Below are 27,568 nucleotides of genomic sequence, written 5' to 3' on the forward strand. Positions count from 1 at the left end.
CTGCAACTACCGTGAAGAAATCCAAGCTGCCAAGTAAAATGCTTCACATGCAGATAGAGATGCAAAGTGAAGATTACATTTTAGTTCGTAAGAGCTAGCTAAATCCTGCCTGGAACTTGTTTGTTCCTTTTAATTTGCTGTGTAGTTGTCAGGGCACATAAAACAATGTAGGCACAAGCACTCCTTACAGAAGCTGCTAAAAATATAATTGGATTGTTTTCCCTAAACTATTCACAAAATCCACAACAGATTTAGTTGGTCTTTCAAACAATAAGTACAGTGGCAATTACTGCTATGAGCGGTTTCTCTGAAAACGTAAGCTACTGTCTCTTGGGATGTTTAAATACAGAAGTGGATTTGCTCATACCCCTGTGAAATAAAAGGAACATCTACCCTGGAAGCTGTGGAACAGCACGGACATGAATACACTAACCTGGGCTGCAGCCTAGCTGCAAAGTATAGAGCAAAGTGTAGTTTATCCTTCCCAAGAAGCAACATTGTTATTAACACTATAGTTATATGGTCAACCATACACGCTTTTGGGTCATTTCAACAGCTTGGGTATCTCTGCAATACTGAGTGGTATGAAGTGCAGACATCTGACCTGAATAATATGGAGAAAAATGCAGCATCCCAGGGCTGCACAGCCTCTTTCTTTCAAATACTCTGAAACTTAGTATCTAATGAGGGGCCCCTCTAGCTTGGTGCAAGCACATCTCAAATGTATCAATTCACCCTGATTTTTCAGATACTAATTAGACTGTCAGGCTTGTTACAAGTGATATCCTGGAATCAAGCCTCCAGCACATGTTCTCTTTAGTCTGCTCTAAACAAATTCCCCTGGTAATTTGGTTAGATTGCATCAACAGTATATCAGAGAAGACTGACAAAGTTCACTAATTTGATGTAACAGTCCTACAGTATTACACCCAATTACAATCTCTACGATAAGAAACACAAATTCTTTCTTAAAAAGAAAGTGTCATTTAATGCTATGTCTATTTTTTTATATGTAACCTCTTCCCCTGTAGCAGATACTTCCTGAGTACCACGAAGATTTCAAAAAAGGAAGACAAGGAGAGCGCAGCGATAATTTTTGTAAAAAACAATTATTAACACTGCCTTTTGTTCAAGAGAGAAAATCAGTTTTCTTACAAGCAGCTGCTATTCTTCAAGATATGTCTACACTTCTATGCAATCAGTGGAGTACAAGCACGGTATAGCTTTCTGGTTTTCTTATCCCTGATGGAATCCGTAGGAAAAATGCTTCAAGTCACCCCATTTTCATACAGTTCATCCTTCAACGAAATAGGCAGAATATACATTTTCTTCCCAGTTTCTTTCAGTCAAACACTACATAATCCCTCAGTGAGGATCATGTCAAGCGATGTCTCACTAAGATCATTTGAAGCAGCACCCTTGAAGTCCTGAGCTAAACCGAAACTGAAGAACAGCCCTGCAAAACGCAGCATTGACGTGTGAAGCCGGATCAAGAGACGAACACTCAGCAAAGGTTCTATGGAAAACTCTAGATTATCACATTTCAGATGCTGAGTACAAACTTCTCTGTAACATTTGAACATAAAGCAACCATTATTGCTTCAGCTCTCAGGCCCTTATAAGGAACAGGTCTGTATTTGTGACTGAACAGTACACCTTTACATTGCAATTCAGTGCTAAGCTCCCCAAGAAGAGAGTGCAGCCCCTTTGATTTTTCCATTTTGGACCTGAAAATTTGGTGGGAAGTATGTTGTTATGTTTTCCAGCTGAATGGAACTGTAAGAGCTTATTCATCTTGACAGCGGTGCAGAGATGCAGGGGCAAGAGAGGCCTCTGGAGCCCACAGGAGCTTTCTCCTTTCTGCTGTCACTTGCAAGCTTCCAGGGAGCTCAAAAGAAGAATTTAGAGTGAAACCTCCTGTGCCTGAGAGGCAGGAAAGTACAGATGCTTTGCTTAGTTTCTCTTACCAGCTGCCAATAGCACCTGGTTATCTTCAAAGGTAAAAAATAAAGTCGTTACAAAGGACTATCACATCTGTTCCAGCCTAAGATCAGGCTGGAGGAAGATGAGGCCAATTAAGGAAACAAAATATTTTAAGATATATGTACATATCCTACCTATCTCCAAAAGGAACCTGGTGTTGACATGTGAACACGCACAGGGTGCTTGAGGAGATGCATGGCTCTGAAGAGGGAGTGGGCTAATTCATGGATCTTGAGACCATAAGAAACAATCATCCTTGAGGGGATATCAGATAATAACACTTGCGTCTTTTGCTGTCTCTTCTGCTCTGCCAGTAAGAATCTCATGATAAAAAAAACTTTGTCTTGACCCTCTCAGCCAAGATATCTTAGACTCCAAACTTAAGGCTGTCAAAGGCAACTCTGGGATGGTTTAAAATGGGCTATTTTTTTCTTTTCTTTTGAGGCCCTAGAAGCAACTGGAATAGATTAGGCTCCAGGCTCCAGTTGTGTGGTATTTTCCTAGGCTGGCAAATCCACAGAGGAGTGCATAGATTTGGTAAACAAAAACTCTTGAAAACACCACTATCAATATTTTCAGATCTGGGTTTAAATAACAAGAAGGCATGTTTCACTATGATGTGGCCTGCCCCAGACAGTAAAGGCAGAGTTATAACTGTCAGAAATACAGGTTTTTATGACAGAGATGGCACAGATCTTGAAGCCAGTATAGCCTTAGTGTTTCAGAGTCAAAGCTGAAAGAAGTTGCAGAGAACAAACTGGAATGCCTAAGAACCAACCCGGAGCCAGAGCCCTAAAAATGAAGAAGAAATGAATGCTTAAGATCTTCAAAGATTTTAGGAGAGAATTGAAAAGTGAATGCTAAATTAGAGCAATCTGTAGCTGTTATGCAGTTAACACAAAAAAATAAGCTATGACTCAGATGTTCTTATCACTTTTATTACTATATGAATTGCATATGAGTGGGGAAGCTCAAAGAATGCCCCTATCCCAGATACCGCTGGAATAAAAAAAATTCCACCTAAAGTTATTGCATATAAATTCCCAACAATAGGAGTATGTACATACACACAGTTGCTTAGAGGAGAATTATAAAGGATTCAACAATTTAGAGATATATGGTCATTTCAGAAAGCATTCCACTCTAAAGAATGACATAAAAACTGCCTTTAAAAAACCCAGCACATATTTACGTATTCCCTGACTCCAGTCATTTGCCCAGACAGACCCTACAGTTTGTGTACCACACAGAAAGAGCTTGATTTTTTTCTTAATTTATTTTTTTTTTACCTGTTCTAACTGCATTGCGAGCCTGGTTGACTGTCATCTGTCCTGTCACGTGCATAAGGACCTTGGTTTGTGGACTAGTTTGGATATGCGCTGCAGAAACCACAGCTGTGGGTACTGTGCTGGAGTTCACGGCCACGCCATTCCCCTGGAGCTTCTGAGATGTCCCACTAGCAGTGGAAGGGCTGACCATAGTTACCACTCGTCCCGTTTGGCCAGCAGTAGACACTGGAACTTTTGTTTGTGATGCACTTGTCACCGTCCTGCCAAAATTAAAAGCAAAACACTAAAACACAACTGAAAAATGAGCTAGTTGCTAAAACCCACAGCTCTTCTATTGTGCAATTTTAGCATCAAATACAAGAACAGAACCATTCTAGACTTGAAACTAGGTAAACTGTTTAGACACTTGTATAAAAATATACCTTGTAACTGGAGCCACGTAATTTCCAGGAAAAACACCGATCTTGCTTGTATGCATGGAAGTTCCCTTGAACCAGCCATCTTGACAGCGTTCAAACACTAAGAACATTTCTCCCTTCCGCAGTTCCAGTTCATCTTCTTTTCGAGGTGTGTAAGGGTATATGGCAACATACCTGAAAGACAAGAAAGTAGATGCAATTGATAAACCTAAGCCATTGAAAACACCACTTGTGTTTTCTGGCAGAAAGTTCAGCCAGAGATGAGAAGGCGTGGCAGAAAAAGTTATGTGTTAGTCGATCCATCATACTCTTAAAATATTAAAACCAAAGTTATGGCATTATTAAGAGAAACAATGACCATTAAGAATAACGTCCTAACTGCACTTTAACGTAATGTACAATGCTTCTGATAAGATTAAGTTAGTGAACTTAATTAAACAGGTGTTTATCAGCTACAGATTCCAGCATATCCCACTTCTCTCTCCCTACATCTGCTTCTGGGATCTCTTATGCTTTGTAACATGTCAACTTATTTGTTTTTTGGGAGAGGTGGGGAGCACAGAGAAGTTTTGTTAGTTGGGAGTGGAAGATCAATATCAGAACTACTTTTCCAAGTGCAAAACTGGAATCATCCTGTGCAACTGCAGTGCCAAAAAAGATACATTACTAGAACTTGAAGTCTATGGGTAAGGTAGCTAGCAGTTATTCACTTGTAAAGGTTATTTCCTTTTCTCCTTCTAAGCAACATTAATGCATAACATAGTGCATCTGAAATCATAGTGAGAGTTCAGAAACATTTTATATTTTTTCTTTTTAAAAATATATTCTTAGGAGAAAAAAAAAAAAAAAAGTAGTAAAAATAAAACCAAAGCTCCTGCAGTTGCATGCTGGAGTATTCCTAGGGAAGTCTTCAAACAAGATTGCACAATTTCCTATTATCACATTAAAAAGTGATACTGTTTTAACCACCACAGTGTTCTATTTTCTGTCACAGTTTGAACATAAGACAAATGTTTAAACCATTTATATAAAAATGTTTACATAATTATAGATCCAGGCCTATGGGAAATAGCATTCTTATAAATCACATTTTCTCAAAAAGAATATACTTTTCACAAGAAGTAATCAACTAGGGCAGACGGGTAGAATAGCCCCTTTTTTAAAAAGCACGCACAATTACTTAAAATGCCAGTCTTTCCCACTCCTCTTTTTATGCCAAAGGTAAAAAATGCGGCTTTACAAAACCTCCTCTCATCAAAATTGTCTCTTGTGCTGCACAGTAATGACAGCATTAACTCTATGCTTCTCCTTTTTGCATTATATTTTTGTTCCTTGTCCACCCAGGAAACTTTGCATTACCTGCAAAAATGCTTTAAAGGCAATATAGGTGCCTGGTAAAGCAAGTCCAAAATATGCTTTAAAGACAACATATGACACATTAGCAACAAAAGGCTTTACAGGTACATGATTTACGGGACAGCTACAAAGCCACATACTGAAGCTCTATGGGAAAGCAACTGATGTGCTTTAATTGGTGTTCATTAACTTCCCTTTTAGTTAAATCATTCCAAATTTCATTAGTATCCTCACATAGAGCAACCCTTTGAAGATGGAGGATGGGAATAAATGAGATGGGAACTTGATTAACTGCACTAAGCACAATAATCCATAAGAAGCAGTGTTAAAATGCGTGACACCAAAGGAACAGCCCAAATCCAGATGCACCTGCTACACAAGGAGAACGCTCTTTTGGAGTGGGAGGAAACCTGGTGGGAAGATAAAAATAGAGACACAGAACAAAAGCGGTCCCTGTATTATTCAAATGTGTCCTATTAGATGGTTCAGCCACTCCTGAATTTTATTTTTTCTTTCATCATCCTTATTCTCCAAGCTGCACACAAAGAAGTTTCCAAGAAGAAAGATGTTGTCAGCAGCACATGTTAATATATAAAATATTTTTATCCAGAAGAATGACGCACATTTGCTTATATTACAAGTGTGAAGACAAAATGCTAACTAGCAGCTTTCTGCCTTCATTTCAAATTGCCACCCACTAATTAACTGAACTGTAGAATCTTCAGTCAAATTTCAAATGCAACTTACACAAGCAGTCTGACAATGACATGCTAATATAACAGTCTAAATGAAATACAGCGCTTTTTGTGTTTTGGCATAAGTTTTCCATACAAGAATAGCCTTTTCATTCCACACATAACAGAAAATATTGAATAAATTCACTCCAGAGTTTGCCACTTGTGAGTTATACAGTCTTCATCACTAACTTGAGGATTCATTCATCTTCTGCATGATAAATACTTTATATTTTTGAAGCAAGTCCTTTCCATACACAGTAACAGCCGATTATATTTACCTAAGACATAAATATCCCTTAGTATGAATGCTGCTAGGGGTCATCACCTTTATTTATCTTTTGTTGCTTCTGTTCTGGGTTGTATGCTTGGCTTTCTGGGCATTCTAGCAGAACACAGCCAGCTGGCACGATATAAGCACATGTGAAGTTCCTGATCTTATTCCATTTTTCTGACTGGCAAAAAGTCTCAATTTTACTTACACACTTGGACGAGTTTGTGGTCTTAAATGTGCCATTTGGTCAGCTGATCCTGATGGAGGCCTTTGCATTACACCTGCAGACTGAGGTCCAGCAGAGGCCGATGCAATGATCGCAGCAGACAAGAGAGGTGGTGGCGGAAGTGGGGGATTCATATTCTGATTTTATGGGAACAGAAAAAATAGCAACAGACAATCAATATTGTTTGATGAGTTGAATCAGCTGAAAAAAATATGTATGATATTCTAAGGAAATGCGAAAAAAAAACAGTGGAGTTCAGTATTCTTTTGCCTACTGGTACTACAGAACTGGAGAGTTAGGTTTGTCTGTAACTCTACTTTTCCAGTTTAAAATCTTGAAGACTTGGCAGCTAATTAAGCAAATGACAAGCAACTTCTCAGCACAGGAAAAACAGAAAGCATTGTTTCTAATTATAACATATTTAGGATAGGACCTGACAAAAATTGCAGGAGGTAGATTTTGCATCCTACTGCTAACTGTACTTCAAAACATGATAGTTTTTGTAAACTGAAGCCGAAACATAATATACAACTCAGAAGCAGTGCACCCAAAACCACCCTTTCTGGGGGAAATTTTCTTTTGATGTATGGGTTAGAAAAGCGAGCACAATACCAGACTATAGTCACTGAGCTATTGTTACCACTTTCTTCTATTCTTCTAGTTTAAAGAGTTAGCTTTTGAAATTCAGTATTCTGGAGATTGGTAATCTTTAACAAACACCCCAGTAAAAAAAAATCACAGTTCCTTTACAGGCAGATCATAATGGGGGTCCTGCCTACAGGCTTCTATGCCTTTTGAGAATCAATGGAGCAATTGTTACCTTCTGCTCTGTAAAGCCTCAGACAATTCTTTAGAACCTTGTGTACTGACACTCCTGGGAAAAGTCTCTCACAAAAGGAGAATTTTTCCTTCCCCCCTTCCAAAAATAATTATTTGTGTTACAATGCACACCAAAAGAGTAATAAAAAACCTCCAACATTTGTAAATGTAAAACTGAAATAATTTAAAACATGAACTTAATGCAATCCTTTGAAACTGAAACAAAACTCTAAACCATGCCTCTTCAGGTTTAAAAACCACATAACAAAAATATAAATTAATAAAATGTCCTGAAGTACTGCCTGGCTTTTCATCAGCATATAAATGCACAACATTACATTATCAGTTTGGAAAATATAATTGAAAGACATTTTAATACCCCTCACATACTCTGCTTCTAAAGGTGGTTGTGGTTTTCTGTTGTTCTTGTTGGGTTTTTTTTGTTTGGTTTTCTAAACAAAATCGTTATAGGAAAATAAGTTTTAGTTCTACACTGTGTGACTATTACCTCATTGCACTTGGTGAAAGTGTTAATAAAAAGGCACCTCTCAGAACTAGTGTTACGCTGCCAAGACACAGTAAAAAACTACATGATTAAAAGCTTTAAAATCTAGAAAAAACTTATTAACTCTTACAGTTTTTCAGTCAAAATTCATGTTTACTTATGACAGAAATGCACAGTATATTGTGAAATATTCCTATTTGTAAAGTTTTTTTCTGATTGTACTTTAACAATTTCTTAAGACCAAACAGGCAGAGATGACCTGTTGGAGAAATATCATTGTAAGCTTTGAAACTAATAGTTTAGTTATTTACAGGAATAGCAATTGCATTTACTTCAAATTCCAGATGACTGTCCATCTAACAAACTTTAAAATATATTTATAATTCATACCAAAATACCAACATTTCTCTTTCAGTTGCTTTACAGCAGAAGTTATTTCCCCTTCCCAGTCATCTTCAACAAATGTCTTAGCTGAATCCAAGCTGAACATGAGCATCTACCTTTTAGGCAACCTGTCTACAGAATATAAATTCAAATTTTTTTTAGGCATCTAGATTCCTTTATACATGATGGAACCTGTAAATCCACATTAGGAGACGATTAGCTGGAAACTTTAAAATTAAAGCTATTCATGCACAATATCAAGCTTGTCACGATTCCACACTTTGAGCAACTCCAAAGATATAAATATTGGGTGTTGTATTTTATTCATTTGAACACAGAATAGACATTGAAATTTTAGCTGCAATAAAGGCATCTTCCCAGCTCTATTTTCTTCTGCTTTATTCAGGTTCTGTTCCCCTCCTCGTGTCTATTACTATGGTAATGAAACCTGCAGTGAGCTACCGCCCAATTAAACTCCTGAAGACTTGGCAAATACTTAGAAATCTAAATAAACTACCTGATAGGCTTTAGAGGACTAACGCTCCTCAGCTTGCACTGCTACAACTTGATAAAATAGATCCAAATGCTCTAGCCAAGTTTTCAAGAAGTTTTCTGGCATGCAACCATTTTTTCTAGCTATTGAGAAACACACCTACCTCCAGCACACAAGCTAGTTTTGAGGGTTTCCATATTCAATGTTCTGTGGAAGAATATCTGCAAACCCCATGTGATTTAATAAAATATAATTATCAAAATAAGTAGGAGTATTTTTATTTTAGGTAGTTGACGGGGGAAAACTGAAAGTTTCTATGGCTACTTTTCAGAGAAGTGTACTTTCAAGCATATAAACCACCAGATAAGTAATATTTTTTTAATGAAAGATGAAATATTACATAATTTTATACTCTATTTATGTAAAAACTACAAATAGTACCTACACTCATGCTCTAGAAACTCATACATGTTACCAAGTTTAAATATAATGAGGCTACATTCCCATATCAGTCAACTGAAGAGCAATAATCAGTTCACCCAAAGAATAACAAAAGGTACAGCAGTGGAAAAAAAAATCATTACCTGTCTTCACTCCCACAAGGTCTAGGAAAAAATATAAGACTTGCAAAATCCCCTGAGGGATAACAAATTAAGGCTCGTGTTTAACAAAATTCCTAAACTATATGTTATCACGAACAAGCTTCTCATACAAAACCTTATCTTTTCTTTCAGCTGCTTCCTCTTCCCAACAAAAGTTGATTTGAATTTTTGTTGGTTAAAACTCAAGAGAGTTCTTATTTAAACCTCCTCCTGAGTTACACTAGTTAATCAGCTGGAACTACATGAAAGAGAGTTAAATGTCATCAGTATACTATAACCCTCACAGCTTGTGCCTCATTAATAATAAATCAAACTACCTTATAGACTTTAATATAGAAGAACAAATTTTTTTTAATTTTTTTTTTTTTGGTGTGTGTGTGGGTAAGAGAATATGACCAGAAAAAACAGGGATTTTTTTTTTTAAATTTTTGAAACCTTCAGCATACAAGTGAACATAAACCATCCAAATATAAACCACCTATTTCTGCTGGTTCAGTGCACATAACAAGACTTTATTTAAAAGTCAACATATTCAATGTGCAGAAATAGGAATATGGATATCTAGGTCGACTGCAGTCCAAAAAGCTTTTAACTTATCAAGAGATTGTAAAGGCAGACTGAAGGAAAGTTACCTGTTGTTGGTACTTTCTGTTTTTCTTCTGCTGCTTTTGAATGTAACCCTAACTTTGATGTGGTATATTTTGTCTCTGTTTTTCCCATATCATGGTTCAAATCACATAATTCCTTTAAGAGTTTATTCAGCAAAATCTATGGAAACTAGATCTCCTCCACTAGATAACTACCTTTCAAATTACATCCAAGAATTTCCTCCAGGTAAATGAGCTTTACAAAATTGCATGTGCATATTTTCACCCAACAACTATTGAACTAGACATCTGCTATTTATATTTGATGAAGAACTTCAAATATATTAAGGACCTACACGGTTCAAAAATGTCAGTGGCTAAGAAGAGCAGACCAATTAATGCCCGCATTAAGGGCAAAGTTGCTATTTGAAGTCCCAGAGAACAATGTATGTGATAATATCACAGTCAAAAGCCTCAGCTGTGAGAAGTTTGTCTTGGTTCATAGCTTCCTTAATTTCAAAGAATCAAACCTCAAAACATAAAAAAAGAAAGAATTCTGCTGGCTAAAGAACTAGGCTAAAGAACTGCTGCTGTAAAATAAAACTTTAAAATAAATTGTCATAGGTTTTCTGAATGTAAATTAAATTTTGCTTAAGTGATACAAGCAACCAAGCAACAGATAATGTATTTGGTCACTCAACAAAAGCACTCTCATTCCCAAGTGTTATTTGTGCGATTTTGACTGCAAATTACTTACTTCATACAACATCTGGTACCAAATAGCATCTAGAAAAGACTATTATGGACAAAATAAAATTAATACAATTGTCATTTTTTGAACCACCATAATATTTCCCAAAATAACGTAACACACTAAAAATGTGATCCTACACATGAACACAGACAAAAGACTAACAGGCTCCTTTGGGCTAGGAAGTAATCTCCACTGTCTTAGAGAAACTTGCTACCCACCAAGACAGCTCAAAATATCTCCTCTTAACAACAACAACAGCAGTTATCTTTCTGACAGAAAATAAGACAAGACACTAGCTTTCCTTTGCTTCTAGATTCAGGACATTAAAATGTAGCAAAGATGCATAATTTCAGGACTACTGTGAAGGCATATATTCTTCTCTTCTTCACTGATGGGGAATCATGCTCGTCCTCTCTGATTACTTCTTTCTCCCTTAATCCGAGTTTGGCATGAAGTGAAAGTTGTATAAATGGCTTGCTCTCATAGAACAATCCATTACTTTAAATAGTGTTGTAAACACCAAAATGACTGACAGGAACAAGATACAATTAATCCATCTTCATACTCAAGAGAAATTCTCTCTGTTACAATCCAACTCCCTCGTCATTTGCTTAGTATTCAGAAATTAAGAAAAATATAAAGGGAGAAGCTTAGGGAAATTAAGGAGTTTATGCTTACAAAAGCATTTGTATTTGTATATTTTAATTTTATTGCATTTGTATTTTCATACAAAATACATTCGTATTTTTATACAAAAGCAGGACTCAAGCCAACCACTTCTGATGTATTAAGTCATACCACCACAATTATTCCACCGCTTAAAATTAATGCTCAAAATGTCAGGGACGGTATTTCAAGAAGGGAAACATCTAGAGAGACAAGAACATTCCTTTCTCCCTTGACCTGTCAGAACCATTTTGCACATTTCTAAAATGAAAACAAGAGTTTACGAAGCAAGAGGAAAGTGTATGTAAAAGATACACTTCAGAGTCTGTGACTATAAACTGCATCATCATCTAATATCATCCATAGCAAACAAACACAGGAACGACCTGATTGTAGCCTGAGCAAGCAGCTTGTATTTTAGTCATGCTGAAAACAAGTCAAGAAGAAAGAGAACATTATGTACAGAAGGTTATTGACTTTTCAAGAGGGTAGTAGAGAATAATTCACATTCTCAATGGGAATTACAAGCCTAATTGGAAACATAACCAGAAACATGGTTATCACAAAGAGAAAGTAGCACTCCAGGATACAGGATGATCAGGTGGCAGGAGTTGCACTCCATGCTGCATTTAGCACTGTAATTTAATTCCTGTGGGTACCAATGGTGAGATTGCTTTTGAACAAGCTTATGCAACTAAAGCACCCGAGGTGGTTTAATGACTCTGCACCAACACCAAAATGAAGTATTTTTCTATGTTGGCATCAAAGAACTACTGATTCTTAATAACAAACAAAACTGTTTGTTACTGAGAGGAAAAAAAAAAGGCAACTTCTGACAGAACTTTTGAAATTATGCTTTGAATGCTGCCTACCCCATCCTCTCCAAAACTTATCTTGGCCACAAATCAAACCAATTACTCAATGCTTGCAGTATATATGTTAGCTAGACTTGTATTCTGCCTGACGGCACAAATGATTCCAAAACTGATTTTGTTGTTCTGTTCTCACAGGAATTTTCTGAAGGACGGGATGAAAGAAGTATAAAAGATTACATGGATTAGTATATAAGCAGTTAATTGTTTCTAGTATTAGATGTACACTTCACATGCAGAAGGACCTAGGAGTCCTTCCTGGTGGATGCCAAGAATGTGTCCTTGTGGCAAAGAAGGGCAAAGGTATCCCGAGCTTCATCAGGAAGAGTCTTGCCAGCAGATCAAGGGAGGAGACTCTTCCCCTGTCCTCAGCACTGATGAGGCCAAACCTGGTGTCTGTTGTCTGGTTCTGGCCTCCCGAGTTCAAGAGCGACATGGACGTACTGGAGCGCCCAGCAAAGGGCCATTCATATAATTAAGGGAGCATCTCTCCCATGAGAAAAGGCTGAGAGAGCTGGGACTGTTCAGCCTAGAGTAGGCTCAGGGGGATCTCATCAATGTATGTTAGTACATGAAGGGAAGGTAGGAAGATGATGGAGCCATGCTCTTTTCCGTGGTGCCCAGCGAAACACACATTGAAACACAGGAGGTTCAGTCTGAATATCAGGAAACAGTTTTTCACTGTGATGGTGACTGTACACTAGCATAGGTTGCCCAGAGAGGTTGTGGAGTCCATCTTTGGAGAAATTCAAAAGATACCTTGATACCATCCTGGCCACCCGGCTATAGGTAGCCCTACTTGAGCAGGGAGGTTAGACTAGATGACCTCTAGAGGTCTCTTCCAACCTCAACCACTCTATGACAGAAAAATATTAATGTAAATGTCAGGGGATTATTAATTCATTCCAGATTAACATAAATTCAACAGTAGGACTGAACAAATAACCCACAGATTGCAGGAGTCATTAAAAATAAAAGGATAAAGCATTGCTACAGTGCAATGTGCATCACTCCATAAGGCAGGGCTAAAGCACACTGTGTAATTGTCAATAACAAGGTCATCTGTCCAAAGAACAAAGAACGTGAAATACATTTATTTGGATTAGAGCAATTATTCCATCACTACTGACGATGAAAATTTATTTAGTTGAACATAAGCTCTATGCTACACTGAGGCCAAATGAATGGATTCAAATTCTCAAGATATAAACATCAGACTGACAGGATAAAAGTAAAAAGCTCATACTATCAATATTTTCATCACTGAAAATGACCGTGCATTACTGTACCCAGTTCTGGAACACGCTTACCATGTGCTTAACATGCCAGAAGTACTAGAGATAATCCCGGAAATAACAGCATCATAATTTTAAGGACTAAAAGAATATCACTTGGAGTCCCAAAGAAAGCTGTCAAAATGCAACCTCTCAACTGTGACTGAGCCACACCTAAGCATTTACTGGAACAACAAAAAGTTGATAATAGAAGACAGACAATTCTGCCTTTGATTTTGCAGACAAATGTGTAAAATGATGCCAGTGCGAAAGCTGAAAACAAAACCAGACATATCTAGCAGCAAGACTATTTATCATGTTTTACTTGCCTTAGAAGACTGCAAGGATAATTAGACACGTAAAGAAGATCAAGCCTTGGGGCTTTTTGTTTGGGTTGTTTGTTTTGTTTTAAACTAAGTGGAGGTTTATTATTCAACTATCTCCCCATCCCCCAAAGGTTAGGGGCACAACTCTTGCACTTGAAACAGCAATGAAATTTCAAGAATTCCTATGCTCAAAATAAAGACTCATTAAGTTATCTTGAAGATCTGTGAAAACTGGTATCCACAATCTTTACTGCAGTTACAGTCAGGTTCTCCTAAGTGCAGTATGATATAGGACATTCCAGAGCTTCTCCACCACAAGCACAGCAAAATAAAGAATTTCAGATTGTTTTGGAATGAAATGCTGCCCGTTTTTGAAGACAATGTCATTTTCTTTGTCCAAAGGAAACAGCATTGCCATGTACTCCTTCTTTTAAAAGATGGCCATTTGCAACAGTTTTTCATATTTATCTCCAAGAACCTAACTTACACCTTAGGCCACAGGTATACACACAACTAAAATAACCTTATTTAATTATAAGGAAGTGGAGTTTTTAAATTTACTTTGGAGGATCTTGATAATATTAAGTAAGACAAAAATATCGGGCAGTTGTGGTTTCAAGTTGACTTTTTTTGTAAGATCTTGTTTGTTTCCCCTAACCTCCCTTCTCAGCCTCCCAGGACAATCTCTCTCCTATTCATGCTGAAAGTAAGTACTGTTCTGGAAGAAAGTGTGCATCTTGTGTTTACTACAGAAAGGTGACAGAGGAAAGCTGGAGATTTGGATATGTATCCCAGGATGCAAATGTTATTGTATCAGTAATGCTTTTGCTAGAGTTCAATTTATACTATTGTGTATCACATAGACAATCACCATAAAACCATAATTTCAAATGAGTGTTATCAGAACTCAAGAAAAAAAATTATCGTACAAACCAAAAATAAATGGGAAAGCTGAGTTTTCTTAAACAGTACTTACACCAAGAGCAGCTTGGTAGGTAACTTCTGATGGGAAGGTAAATGAAGGCCCTGTTGTGACTGGGCTGCTCGGGGGTGGAGTCACAATTAGCCCCGTAGTACCGATATGAACCTGGCAAAGAAATAAACAAAACAGGGTCAGTTCTGAGTAATTTAATAAGAGCTGGATTTGACAGAGCTGTAAGCTTCATAGTCAAAATCATCAGTACTCTACTATCTGTAACTTTAGACTGCAAGTAATTTTTTGATACTTACAGTATTGGATCACACTGCTCACTTTTTTTTTCCTGACATTTCAGAAACTTTGGAGATATATTGAACTAGCAATGTCAAATGCACTTTTACCATTTTTTTTTTCCACAAAAGGCTGTCAGATCCCAAATAAAACATATTTATTAGCTCACATAAAATAATGCCAACACTTCTTAGTCTCCATTTCCCTCTCTTCTCCTCAAATGTGATGTCTATGTGAAACAGACGATTGTTCACCAGCTTCTGTAGCTTGTAACTACAGAAAGGTCTGGAGATTAACAAATAATTAATTAATTACATATTAATTACATAAAACTAATCATTTGAAGTAATCTGACAAGATAAGAAGCCTTTATAGTTATTTTTTAAGAAGTGCACACATGATTTCTTTTTTATTTCATGTAAATTACCTGAGAAGGGGCACTACAGGAAAGTCCTGTCAGCTCACTTATGCGGGCTGCTGCGGTTGGGTTGCTGGAGCTGATGAGGACAGGAGGACTGATTTCCATTGAGTGGCGATTCTGAGAGGACTGCGAAGACTTGTTGGACATGGTGAGGGAGGTAAAAGAGTGTCGTTTTTTGGTGTTTTTCTTGGTATCGGTGTGCTTTTGGGTTGAATTGTTGTGGGCTGTCCCAGAGGTACCTTCTCCAGAGTCAACAGCAGAACCTGAGGGCTTATCCAACTCTATCAGCTGCTTGGCTGCTGTGTTAAACTACAAGAGACAGTCACATGTTAGGATTTTTGTATTTATAAAAATCACCTGAATATAACAAAAAAAAAATTCTGTTTTATTCATAAAAGAATTTAAACCCTGCAACTTAAAATTTTGACATACTGACCTACTCTATAAATTAATCATTACAGAGTGACTACTCTATCACTACAAGCTCAAACTCAACACACTGTTGGGCTGGCATGGGCTACCCATCAGAGGTAAAATTTCCATCAAGAATGGACATCACGCTCTAGCCCAGACATGGATTAATTCAACAATATCCGCTGCCTGTGTTATCTAGAAGTCAGACTAAATCATAGTTGTCCCCTTTGACTTTTATAATATAAAAGTCTGTATTACAAAACTTCTTGAATGTTCTTTTCATTTAAAGCCTTTTCTGTTTTGATTTTAAGTATGAAATAAGCCCACACCTTTGCATGTGGGCTCTTGAAGACATTCCTCCTAGTATCCCTTGGTATGTGTGCACACATTTTTATCATTGCCAGTAATAAGAAACAGGCTTCCTAAACACAGATTGAAGAACATAGTAGGACAGACTAAAGATCCAGCTGTACCAATATACTGCCTGACAAGTAGCAATACAAGCATAAGACATTATAAAGAGAAAAGAAACATATATCAGCAATTCTGTGGAAATACCTCCTCAGCTTCTGAATTTTCTAATGCAGAGGTAGCATCTCTGTGCCTAAGAACACTCAAATGTTTTTTTCTTTTTTTTTTTAAGCTTATATAATGATTTTTTTGTTCACAACAAAATTTTCTATTTGTTAATTTGTTACAACAATGTTATATTAAATGCAAACAAATCCTTCCTCTCCAATGGAAGAATATAGAATCACACACAATTTCTTCTTACAATGAAATGTAAACTATGCAAGGGGGAGGGAGTGGGAAACAAGCAAAAAGTCCTACATTTTTCAGAAACCCTTTATTTCCAGAAAATCTTATTCATATTTTAGAGCAGGTGAGAATAATAATGTCAGAACTCTCATTTATGCATGAGCTGAAGTAAAACCAGCACCAGTTTTCTGAAGAAGTTAACTAATGTTAATATGTACCACTAAATATGAATACTGTTACTTGGATAGGTGTAGCCAATTATGAAGAAGGGAAATATCTTTTGTGAAGAACATCAGGATGAAGAAAGTTACTGTTGAAGTACTATTTCTGTTCTTCACCATATTATTTCTTCTATTTATTTTACCCATTTTTCCACAAGTCTTAAGATATCTACTATGCAGTTTTAAAGCAGTATTTTACCCCAAAACTTTACCAGACAAATAATAAACCATTAATCATGGTAGCATCAATACTGATTTCAATGGAGCTTCCACAGACAAGAACAGCTTATACCCTGAATACTTTCCTATCTCTGAGGACAAGCAGATATGTATAAAGGGGTATAAAATAATTTTTTTTTTAATATAGAAAAGGTTTTTGAGTAGTATTTGGAAGATGAGATCTTGGAAGGAAATTCCATGCATATACAAAAAAAATATAAGAAATTCAAAACTAGAACTACTGAAACAATGAGGAATTAATGTAAAAAACCTACTAGGATGTAATAGCAGGAAAATTAAAATTCTGAAATACTTGAAGAGGAAGCACTACCTAGAACATACTGCAGTGGAAGAGGGGCACAACAGGGGATTTGAAAAAGGACACTAAGATGAGGACATAGCATTTTTTCCTCAGTGTTCTTATTGTTGGTCCTTTAGAAGGCAGCTGAAGAGAAAAGGAAGGATAGGAGAAGACAACATCACAGTAGTAAACATTCCTAAGAAAAAGGTGGACATCAGATTGTCCTTTCTGCTAACACTGGACATGGATCACACAGACAAAACACTTTTGTACCCCTTGTGTAGTACAGAAGACAAAACCATCCAGATTTCTCCAATTAACTTGCAAGCCCATTATTTGGGTTTTAATTATTAGATTTTAAATTTAGAGCAAACATTTTTAACAGACTAGTAAAAACAATGTTATATTATCACAGAACATTAATATGAGGCTGAAGGATAAGGTATTTTAGTGTTAGGTTAGAGTTAGGTTATGGTTGGACACGATGATCCTGAAGGTCTCCTCCAACCAAAATGATTCTATGATTCTACAAATCCAGTAGAAAATAAGACCAAAAAAAGCCTACTTTGCTACTCATCCTGTCAGGATCTTATCCTTCATGATGGAAAAACAAGCAGGCTTTTCAAAGACAAATAATTTCATTTATTTTGCATATTTTTTTTCCAACTCAGACTGAAATTCTTCACATCGTTTCTGAGAATCTATGTCCTCCATATTGTTTTATATGATGGCTGCAACCACTTCTGTTCTTATCTAATACACCTCTTTACTCAGCAAACAGCTTCTTCACAAATCACACAGCTCAGAGGAAAAAAAGCAGTACTCATTTCTGAAACAAGAACTACCTAATCAGAAAAGATAAGTGATCTCCCAGGAGGAAAAACCAAACCCAAAAGTCACTCTGCTAAAAGCCCAAGGTACCTGTTACACCTAATTGTGTTTGTTTACCTCCTGAAGCTATTAATGCCCATAGAATCTGGTTAATTCTGTACAGTGAACAGCCTATTACAGAAAAGTGAAGACTTGCCCATGGGATTGATTCAAGACCGATTCAAGCATAAGCAATGCACTGAGCTTTCTTAGGTAGAAAAGTAAGCATAAGACAGGAGCATGAACCTAAACATGGAAGTGAACTGATTACTGTCCTTTTCTTAGAAGCAACCTGAGGGTAGCACTAGTTGCAGAATATTTTGCAGAGTGCAGTTTACATCTTCCTTGAGAGCAGAAATTAAGAACTGGCATGCATTCTCCAATGAAATGGCAAGAAACCATTCAAGGTCACCGTGGGAATGCAGCCCACTCCTGCTATGAAGTGTTTCAATGCAGCATTCCTTGCTGCAACAAATACCCCTGTATCTGTTCCCACATTCTACGTCAATTGTTTTCCTGAATAGACATATGTGAACCAAAGCTTCTTTAACTTTTACATTTACTTTTTTTTTTTTTCCCATTCAACAAAATCTTTGCTGTAACAGGTAGCCCAGAATTTTCCCTTCCCACCAAACCCCTGTAAACAGAACAGCTTTCCAAAGCGGGGGAGGCAGAGGCAGCAGCACCAAGCAGGGGTTGAGGGCAGCACACGGGATCCCATCTGCTTGTGTCCACCTGGAGAAATTATCAAGCAGACTCCTGTGCAAGATCTGCTCCAAGGTCTCTTATAGTTGTGTTTTACTGTACTTATTCTACATACTAATTCAGGCATTCTTTGCTCAGTTAGAATTCAAATGTAATCACTTTCTGAAATTAAGTGAAAACCATACATACAAGAGATCTTTCTATTCATGTTCATTCAAAATTTTTATTTATGCAATTTTATTTCATCGACATTTGTCAAGCAGTTATTTTTCCACATTACCAACACTATTATTCGTCAAATTCCAGTTTCTAGACAACAGTTTACTTTCACATATATTTGGAAACAAAGGAGTAAAGTGGAAGTGGAACTAACGCCAACGTTGTCTTTATTTGATGTTGTTATTTTTGCTACACATCGTCCTGGAGGATTGACAATAGCTTAGAAACCTAAACTCGGCTTTGTTATCAAAGTTTTGGAACAAATACGTTTTGTCTAACCAACAGAAGAATCATCTTGCAAATCTTGAACAGATTGCAATCATGAGCAAAGCAGCATTTATACCCATTTTTGAAACAAATGAAATAGTTCTGTATTGCAGTTTTTGTTAGGAAAATTAATCAAAACTACAACACTCAGAAGTTGTCGTTGGAATGTTAACACCGAGATTATCTCATTCAAATATAGTGGGGATGAGACTATGATTTTCAACTCAAAACTAACATTCTGTATTTTCAGATGTAATATACAACATCCACATTTTGCATAAATTTTCTGTTTTAAGTTCTGGGCAGGCAAAACAGTCAAAAAGTATATTAATATTTCCATGAAAGGTTTTACCTCATTCTTCTGAGTTAGTATTATTACAGAAGTCTGATTTTTTTTTTCTAAGCACTTTAAATCAGATCACATTACCAAACAGTGATAGAAACAGTTTAGCTTCGTAAGTATAATGATGAAAAGACCATGATAGAAATCCAGCCTAAAATCCAATCTAAAAAGCATAGACACAATAAAAGGTAAATATATTTTGAAACACTACTGTTTGGTACAGGAGGAGATGTTAATAAAACAACCAACACATCAGGTACATAAAATCTTACACACTCATTGATTAAAATATCATGTTAACTGATGGATGCAGCAGTATCAAATGACAATGAACTTAAAATTCTCCTACAGTGAACATTTTAGATATTTTGGGTATTTTTTCCCTACGTTTCTATACAATTGTTTATAAGTAAAGCCAGAGGAGCTGGATTAATACAAAGATGTTTCACAGTTGTTCATGTTAACTTGGGAAAACAAAAGCTGCCATTATTTTCTACTGACATTTTGGCTGAAAAGTGATACCTTTCCCCTGATTTTTCTTTTCCTATTCTGAGTGTTTGTATTTTTCCAGTTGTTCTGCACAAGTGCTGAATTAGCTTGTACAAATTTAAATACTTTTTAGATTTGGAATATGTTTACTAAGTGTTACACCAGATCAAAATGTCAAATTTGAGGTCTTCCTAAGAAATGTGTATTGTAGCCAGAAAAGTATTTTATATAGAAAAATTCTATCTGTTTAGTTCTGATTAATCTTTCCTTTTGGCACAGAGACAAACATTAGTGTCGTGAATTTAATCATACAGTTTCTAGACACACTGCATTTTGTGACTGTGTAAGAACCTGGTTGACCTGGTTTTGATGCAAGCACATTGTAATTTCATCAGTCAAAAGTCTAGTAATTTAGATATGTTAATGAGGTCTTACTCAAGTAGAACTAGAGGGTTTGTTTGGTATTAGCACTTCTTAGGAAATAGAATTTCATTCCTTGCAATGTTTTGCATTATTTATTTTTCATTTGCAGAAAGAAGTAATTATTTCGCAGTGCTATATGTCTACAGATAAAAACAACGTTTTGTGAGTCAGTTAACAAACTCTACTTTTAATGGAATCACTATTAAAATTCCTCTTAAAGTGTTTTGAATCTTACCTTTTATTATTACGACAGATTTAATAAATGAAAGCCATATAAAAGAATAGAGCAGACTAGCAATCATAGAATAATAAAATGTTCCTCCAAGAATAAAGTTATCCTCAAATATAACCAGAGTTTTTCATGGACTACAACATAGCTAAAATTTTCTCCGGTGATCTCATCATACAAGAAACATTGCAAGTATCAGACCTGTGCTACAGAATAAACACCACAGACTATGCTCATTTCAAAGGTAACAACTTTAGAAAATCTCCAGTAAATGCAGCTACTGATTCACTTATTCAAGGAAAAGAAAAGTGGACTAACATGCACAATGCAAAGATATGTCTATCATTATGACAAAAACAAGCAATGATTACAAGACTGGGAAATATAACTAAAAATACCATATTAAAAATACCTCAAAAATATGAATTATTTCTCAACTTTGGTGTCTTTAACACAGAGGTAAGAATAGTTTGATATACTTATGTATATCAACTGCATGTATATATTCCAGAACACCAGTTATATAAATCTCAGAGAACAGCTGTTTCAAAATACAAATTGGTATTTTCTGAATATCTCACTGCTCTTCACCACAGCATGTGTTTCAGTTTAGTACATACCGAAAAAAAACCCAACAACCACCTATCTGAATTTATCATTCTAGATTTTGCACATCATTTCAGTGGGGATTTACAAGTGTGTACCAAAGTTCTCGTGCCTGTTCTAAAAGGGTTAATTGAAGATACATTTCCTTAGTTGATGGAATTTGTCTGAAAACATCAATGGCAAAATAAATTTTGTGACTGAGTATAATTTTTTTCAACAGTATACCTCCATTTTGCAAAATTTTGTAGAGATGGAAACAGAGTTGTTACCTAAATAGTTAGCTCAAGTGGCAGGCTTAGGAAAGTGGTTTTTCTAAGTTGGCTAAGTTAAGTTATTAAGTTTCAAAAAGCACCACAAAAATGTTTACTGGCTGAACTGAAGGGGCAGTTAATTGGAAGGAGCTAGGAATGAATAGCCAGGGGCAATAACTTCTTAAATTGGCTTTTAAAAACTTCTTAAACTGAAGCCAGAATTGCACTAAGCAGGTTGAAACTCTTTTGGTTTTGTTGTTGTTTTTTCAGTTATGTGAAAATTTTTCTCCCCAGATATACAGACCCTTACATCAACCTATGAAGATGGATATACATATTTTCCCTTTTAAAAACCACTACCTCGTATGTTGGTTGAGCAGAGTCACTTTTTAAAAAGCTCCCATCTCATCAGGGCATTCAAAAATTGAACTAATAAAACCTGACTTGATTCTTTGTATGGTTACAGATATCTTCTGTAACCTGAGGTACATATCCTAGAGGTAATGGAAAATAATTTTTTATCGTTCTGCCTCATTTAAATAAAATCTCTTCAGCAGGAGAAGTGTATCTTACCAAGTATCCATAGCATACCTACCAGAAAAAGACAAACACTATTCCAAACCTCTATATCCTTATGTATCGCATATTTTAATAATCATTGTTGCAGCTGTACACACTGTTCTTAATCACCTATATCTTTCTGTATAGAAGATACAGCTCTCAACTCTTAAACCTTAAAAGGCTGGAGAAACCTCAACTGCTACGTCTCACTGTAAATTTTCATATCAGATATGAGATATGCAGGAAAATACACAAGATTTTACATAAGGGTCTTTCACATGTAAAAGTCAATGTTCTACCTGTTTAAGAACAACCTATGTTCTCCGACTTTCAAGTTGTGCTAATTTAGTTTTGATAGGCAGGTATTAGGGACAGTGCAAAGAGCACTATTTCTCTGACCTGCTGATTGCTTTCATTTTGCAGTTAAGTGTAGTTTGCGATTGACTGCGTGACTCCATTATTAACAAGAAACCACAGTGGCTGCCTCCAAGTACTTTCATTCCAATTCCATTCAGTGAAAACAGGTACCAAATGGCTAAGTAAAAATCACTTCAACTGCTGAGGTAATTAACTTTCCCATACTAGGCACACAGATCTTAGACTATTTATAGTTCAGGTTATTTTAGAATCATCACCAGTACTGGTCATTTTTCCTTTTGGAAAATGAAATACACAATGGGCACAACCTTACTGAGGGCACAACTTTACTCACCTCAACATACGAAATCGGAAATATTCCTATCTTGTCAGCCAGCATTCCTTCTGCCCAGTTTTCATCCACGCGGCGAATTACAGTCAGAACATCATCCTGTGTGAACATGCAGTGATTATGTCTCCCAGCTCTAATTAAACTTGTAATTTAATTTCCCTCCATAATGCACAGGTAATCAGAGAAGGTGGCTCATGGACAAAAACCGCAGAGAAGGCACTCTGTAACAGGAACAAGGCACTTTTGGGGCTGAAGGTGGCTCTAGCCACTCCTTTTCCTGTTTTGTCAGAGTCCAGCTAACTGTCCACAGCCAATTTCAGCCACATGACTTGGTTCTTAGTGCCAGGTTTCCTGCCAAGTTCAGCCCAGGGCATCCATCAGCCTCCCTTTAAGTGCTTGGCATTAATCAAGAGAACCGCAATCTTTTTCCTTCACAACTGACTTATTACCTAACCTTCCCTACATGTTGCTTTTCTACTTAAGTACTTAAAAATGCTGGTGAGTGATACGATTTCTTTCACGTCTACATGTAGCATTTGGTTTATATATGGTTTTGAGAACATTACATGAAAAAGGATTCCATGCACATTAAAGGTTGCTCTTGCTTATACCAAGATACATAGTTGTTTTATATGCAAGTTTAAAGTATTTGGAAACATATGTTTACTCAAGTGAGATTGCAGACTGAAAAAAACCTCAACAGTTTGCCAACAAGTTAATCAAAATACACGATCTAATGCAAATCTTCCTCAACAGTATTGCTGTTCGGTGTTGTAATAACCATTGTCCATCCATATATTAATATCCTTTCTTTTCAGAATTTTACTATCTTTTTCATTTTCATAGACAAGGTAGAAAAGAGATTCGCTCACATTTGATCTTGCAACATTTCAGTGCAATTTGATAAACTAAAGAATCAGAAATGGAACAAAAAGGACCAGCTCTGATTCCTGTTAAAACTCTGTATCATTATATGCCTTGCAAGACAGGAAACTAACAATATAAGAAGAAAGTATTATTTTCCAAAAGGCAACTAGTAATATTATAGATTTACAAAGTTTAGTAGTACTTTGTGTCTAGTACCTAGACCCTAAAAATGTCGCCTACTAAGGGCAAAGTCAACTTCTACCAACTTCAACAATTTAAAATAAGTGTTTCTTTAGAAGATGGAAACATTTCATTCATCACATAGGTTATTTCTCATAAATTAAGAACAGTACTACTGCAATTAAGAAAAATTGCGTTATCAAAAATAAAACCTCAGAGAAATTATATGTAATTTGAGCAGAGATGGAAGGCAAAATTAAGTGACACAGGAGAAATACCTGCAGAATTACTTGTCCTTTTCATATTTGTACAGCTCCATTTAATAAAAAAAAAAAAGGCAGACTAGACTACACAACAATCTTATTATTTCTTATCCACGTGAAGGAAATTATTGAAAGAAAATAATTTTATTCTGTTTTTACCTTTGCAAATGGTAAACAGTCTTTATCAGCTTCCTTGTCTTTTACTTCAAAGTCATAAAGTGCTTTGCACTGTGGCGGAGGTTGAGGTAAAGGTTTAATAATTTGAACAAAACTGGTAGGAAAAAAGCCATGGATGCCATTGACTTCTCCATGATACCAATTTTCATCCACTTGTCGACGTAGAATGATGATGTCTCCTTTACTGAATTTAAGATCTCCAGGTTCTTTTCCCTCGTAGTTGTACAATGCTTTGGCACATGGTAACTGAGGTACACCCTAAAGAATTAAAAAAAAAAAAAAAACAACACCAAAAAAATGCAAAAATTAGATCAGTATTAGCAAATAGAATTGATATCACATTCTTTTGAAGATGATGACTGAAACTCTACAAAATTGCAAAGTAAAATTATACACAATAAATTATTTTACTGCAATGATTCTACTAATTTTACTCAAACATGTAGGAAGAGCTTTGGTTCTATACGGTCATTATGATTTTCAGTAATGCTACAATGTTGCTAGACACAAGACAGAAAAAAATGAACAAAACAAACCACACTATAATCTTAATGTACTAACTCACTAAGCTTAAACATTAAAAGAAACCCAAACTAACTGAAAAGTATCCTGACCGCTTGAGAGATCTTACAGAAAAATGCTGCAAGAAAATACAGCACTAGAATAACAAACATGCTATAAGGCCTTTAAGGCATGTTTTCTGCCCAACTTATTATTTTTCTCACTTTATTTATTTCACAGGTATAGAATGCTAAGGATGAGGACATAAGGGAGGTGTTTTCCAGTTTGCAAAAAAAAATCTAATTTTATTAAAGGTGAGATATTTCATCTGGAACAACCCTTTTAGCACAGCTAAAAAGAATTACTGGAGAAAAAAATAAATCTGTGGAAGGAGTGTATCCTTGGATTTCTTCACTTGGTTCCTCCATAATATCTGAATATTACAGGTCAATGGTGCTGCTCTGGAGCGCATGTCAGAAGGATTACAACATCATACTGTGTCATCGTCCCTGCAGGTATAAATTTTTAATTGCTCAGTTTGTGCCTCCACATTTCGCAAGAGTCAGCCATAAAACTCTACAACTCTAGTGTTAGGGTTCCTGCCTTCAAAACTCTCTTTTTTCTCCAACTTTAAATACCTAGAGGGGAGCTGATGCCCTCACTGATGTAATCAGCAGTAACCTGCATTGCTAAAACAGTCTTTCCATAGCAAAGACAGCATTTATACTCAACTAGACACAGTATTTCACATCCCTAATGCTATCCCTTATGGAAAAGGTGAATTTAAATGAAATTCAATGTTGGTGATACTATTCACCACATCTACCCCCTGATATGTCTCTAAAGACTTCTGCCAGCTCAGACTGTAAAATGCAGTTGCACTTGCAGTATCTCAAGAGGTTGGCACACAACACAAGGAAACTCTCAGAAGGATTAGAACTTCAAGTCTGTCTCATTGGTCAGAAGACAGAGTGCTTGACAATTTATTTCACATTTAACACTTAAAATTTTGTCATTCATTATAATCCAATTTGTTTGGACATCTTTAATTTTGTGTATTGTTTTATAAACATATTAATTTTCGTGAATGGATAAATAATATCTTAAAGATTAGCTTATTTAATAATTTTCTTTCCATATCAGTCAAAGGATAACCACATGTATATACATCGGTACAAATGAGCATGATGTACATCTGGATGCAGGATGAACACAGTTCATTCTATTGCATCTGGGATGAGTACTAAAACTATTATATTAGCAGGATCCATGCAATTGTTCACAAAAACTGGTGATCTTTGGACTGATCTAAACAATACTACAGTATTTTCTCCATGAGCACACTTAAGTTCACCAGTGCAGAATGCAAACACCTCTGGCATACTCTGACCAAACCTGGATAGGGAAAAAGACTAAGACATCAATTAGAGAATTTCTGGGCCCCAGCTGACTGAGGGGGGAATTCACAGCCACAACATAAGAATGAAAATATACTGTATGTATGTGTTTTTAGTCCTATGTGCTCCCAGCAGAGTAAACAGAGAGAACGAAGGCAGCAGTCAGTGTAGAAGGACAAGTGCAGAGAGAACTGGGGAGAAGGCCGCAGGTTGGAAGCAAAAGGAAACAAGTCTACACAAGAGAGGAAAAATTGCTTGCTTATCCATTTCCATCCCAGTAAAAAAAAAACAAACTAAAAAATTTACAGCCTTTCAGTGATGAGAAGTCAAAGAACTACTTGGCAGAAGAAGAGCCCCAAGCTATTATGGCTACTACAAGACATATGCATCTCTCTGGCACAGGAGGGAAAAGCTGGAGCTCTCCCAGAAATCACCCTGTTTCTACATCCCCAGACTGAGGAAGAATTTCCATTAACTGTGTGTCTAAAATACAGTTGGAAAACAAATATCTTTTTAAAACCAAACAAAGCCAAAACAAACCAGGAGTGCCAGCATAGCAGATCATGTCCAAGTGATCAAACTCATCAATTACCTGTCATTTAATTGTTAGAACTCGATATTACATTTACGTAGTTTATCACAAAGCCTCCCATGACGAACCACTCAAATGTACAAACATCTGTTTATATTTTATAGGATGTTCCTTTCCCAGTGTATCGGTTGAGTTCCTGCAAAGCTTGTTTCCCACGTTAAGTAGAAATGGTTCCAGTCCATAATTTCAAACAGAACGAACAGAACAAAACACAGACTTAGTTCTCAGCCAGGTGCCAGGGATTAAAGAGAAACGGTCAAACGATTCGGCACAGGAGCAAAGCCGATGCCTTTTCCTTCTGTCCCGGGGGGAGGATGAAGCAAGAAGGCCCTGGTGCAATGGGGAACACCGTTCTCAGGAGTACAGCATCAAGGGCCCTGGAGGACCATCCCAACATTCCTCCTCCTCTGAGCAACCCGGGATCTGCGGCTCGGGGCCAGTGCCTTTCAGGCAACCACAGTCAGCAGCCTTGGGTGGCTTCAGCCCCCCTTCTGCCCCAAGCTGTTCACCGGGAGAGAGGGCCATGAGGAAATGCTGAGCCGGAGTTTACATTTTACTCTGTGTCTCTCACTTGGCTAAACATGAAAGGAAGGCTTTGGGAGAAAAACTTTGCAGGCTACCCTTAGGTTTACAGCTGCCATTTACCCTGCCAGCTCACGGAGAAAGCAACCAAAAAAAACCACCACTACACAGACAAAAAACATTTTAGGAAATTAAAATATAAAACCCAGGAAGACTCCACACAAAATAGGTTTCTTAGAATGATTTCCTAGGTCCTTATGCAAAATCCTTTTGCAAAAATAATTGAACT

At 36.5% G+C, this 27,568-nt stretch overlaps 1 protein-coding gene across 3 annotated transcripts in view; it reads right to left on the reverse strand.

Moving 5' to 3' along the window:
* SH3RF1 (SH3 domain containing ring finger 1) overlaps nt 1-27,568 on the reverse strand; it is an 87,192-nt gene that overhangs the window by 12,255 nt on the left and 47,369 nt on the right. For all 3 annotated transcript variants that reach the window (XM_082051715.1, XM_082051716.1, XM_082051717.1), the window contains exons 3-9: nt 24,250-24,525; nt 22,784-22,879; nt 15,201-15,503; nt 14,540-14,650; nt 6,264-6,418; nt 3,695-3,865; nt 3,273-3,532 (exon numbers count right to left, since the gene is read on the reverse strand). In XM_082051715.1, the coding sequence (XP_081907841.1) occupies nt 3,273-3,532; nt 3,695-3,865; nt 6,264-6,418; nt 14,540-14,650; nt 15,201-15,503; nt 22,784-22,879; nt 24,250-24,525 (1,372 nt within the window). The remainder of the gene's footprint in view (nt 1-3,272; nt 3,533-3,694; nt 3,866-6,263; nt 6,419-14,539; nt 14,651-15,200; nt 15,504-22,783; nt 22,880-24,249; nt 24,526-27,568) is intronic.

Source organism: Streptopelia decaocto (genome assembly GCF_964273445.1).
Source record: "Streptopelia decaocto genome assembly, chromosome: 4".
In the NCBI taxonomy this organism is placed as follows: domain Eukaryota; kingdom Metazoa; phylum Chordata; class Aves; order Columbiformes; family Columbidae; genus Streptopelia; species Streptopelia decaocto.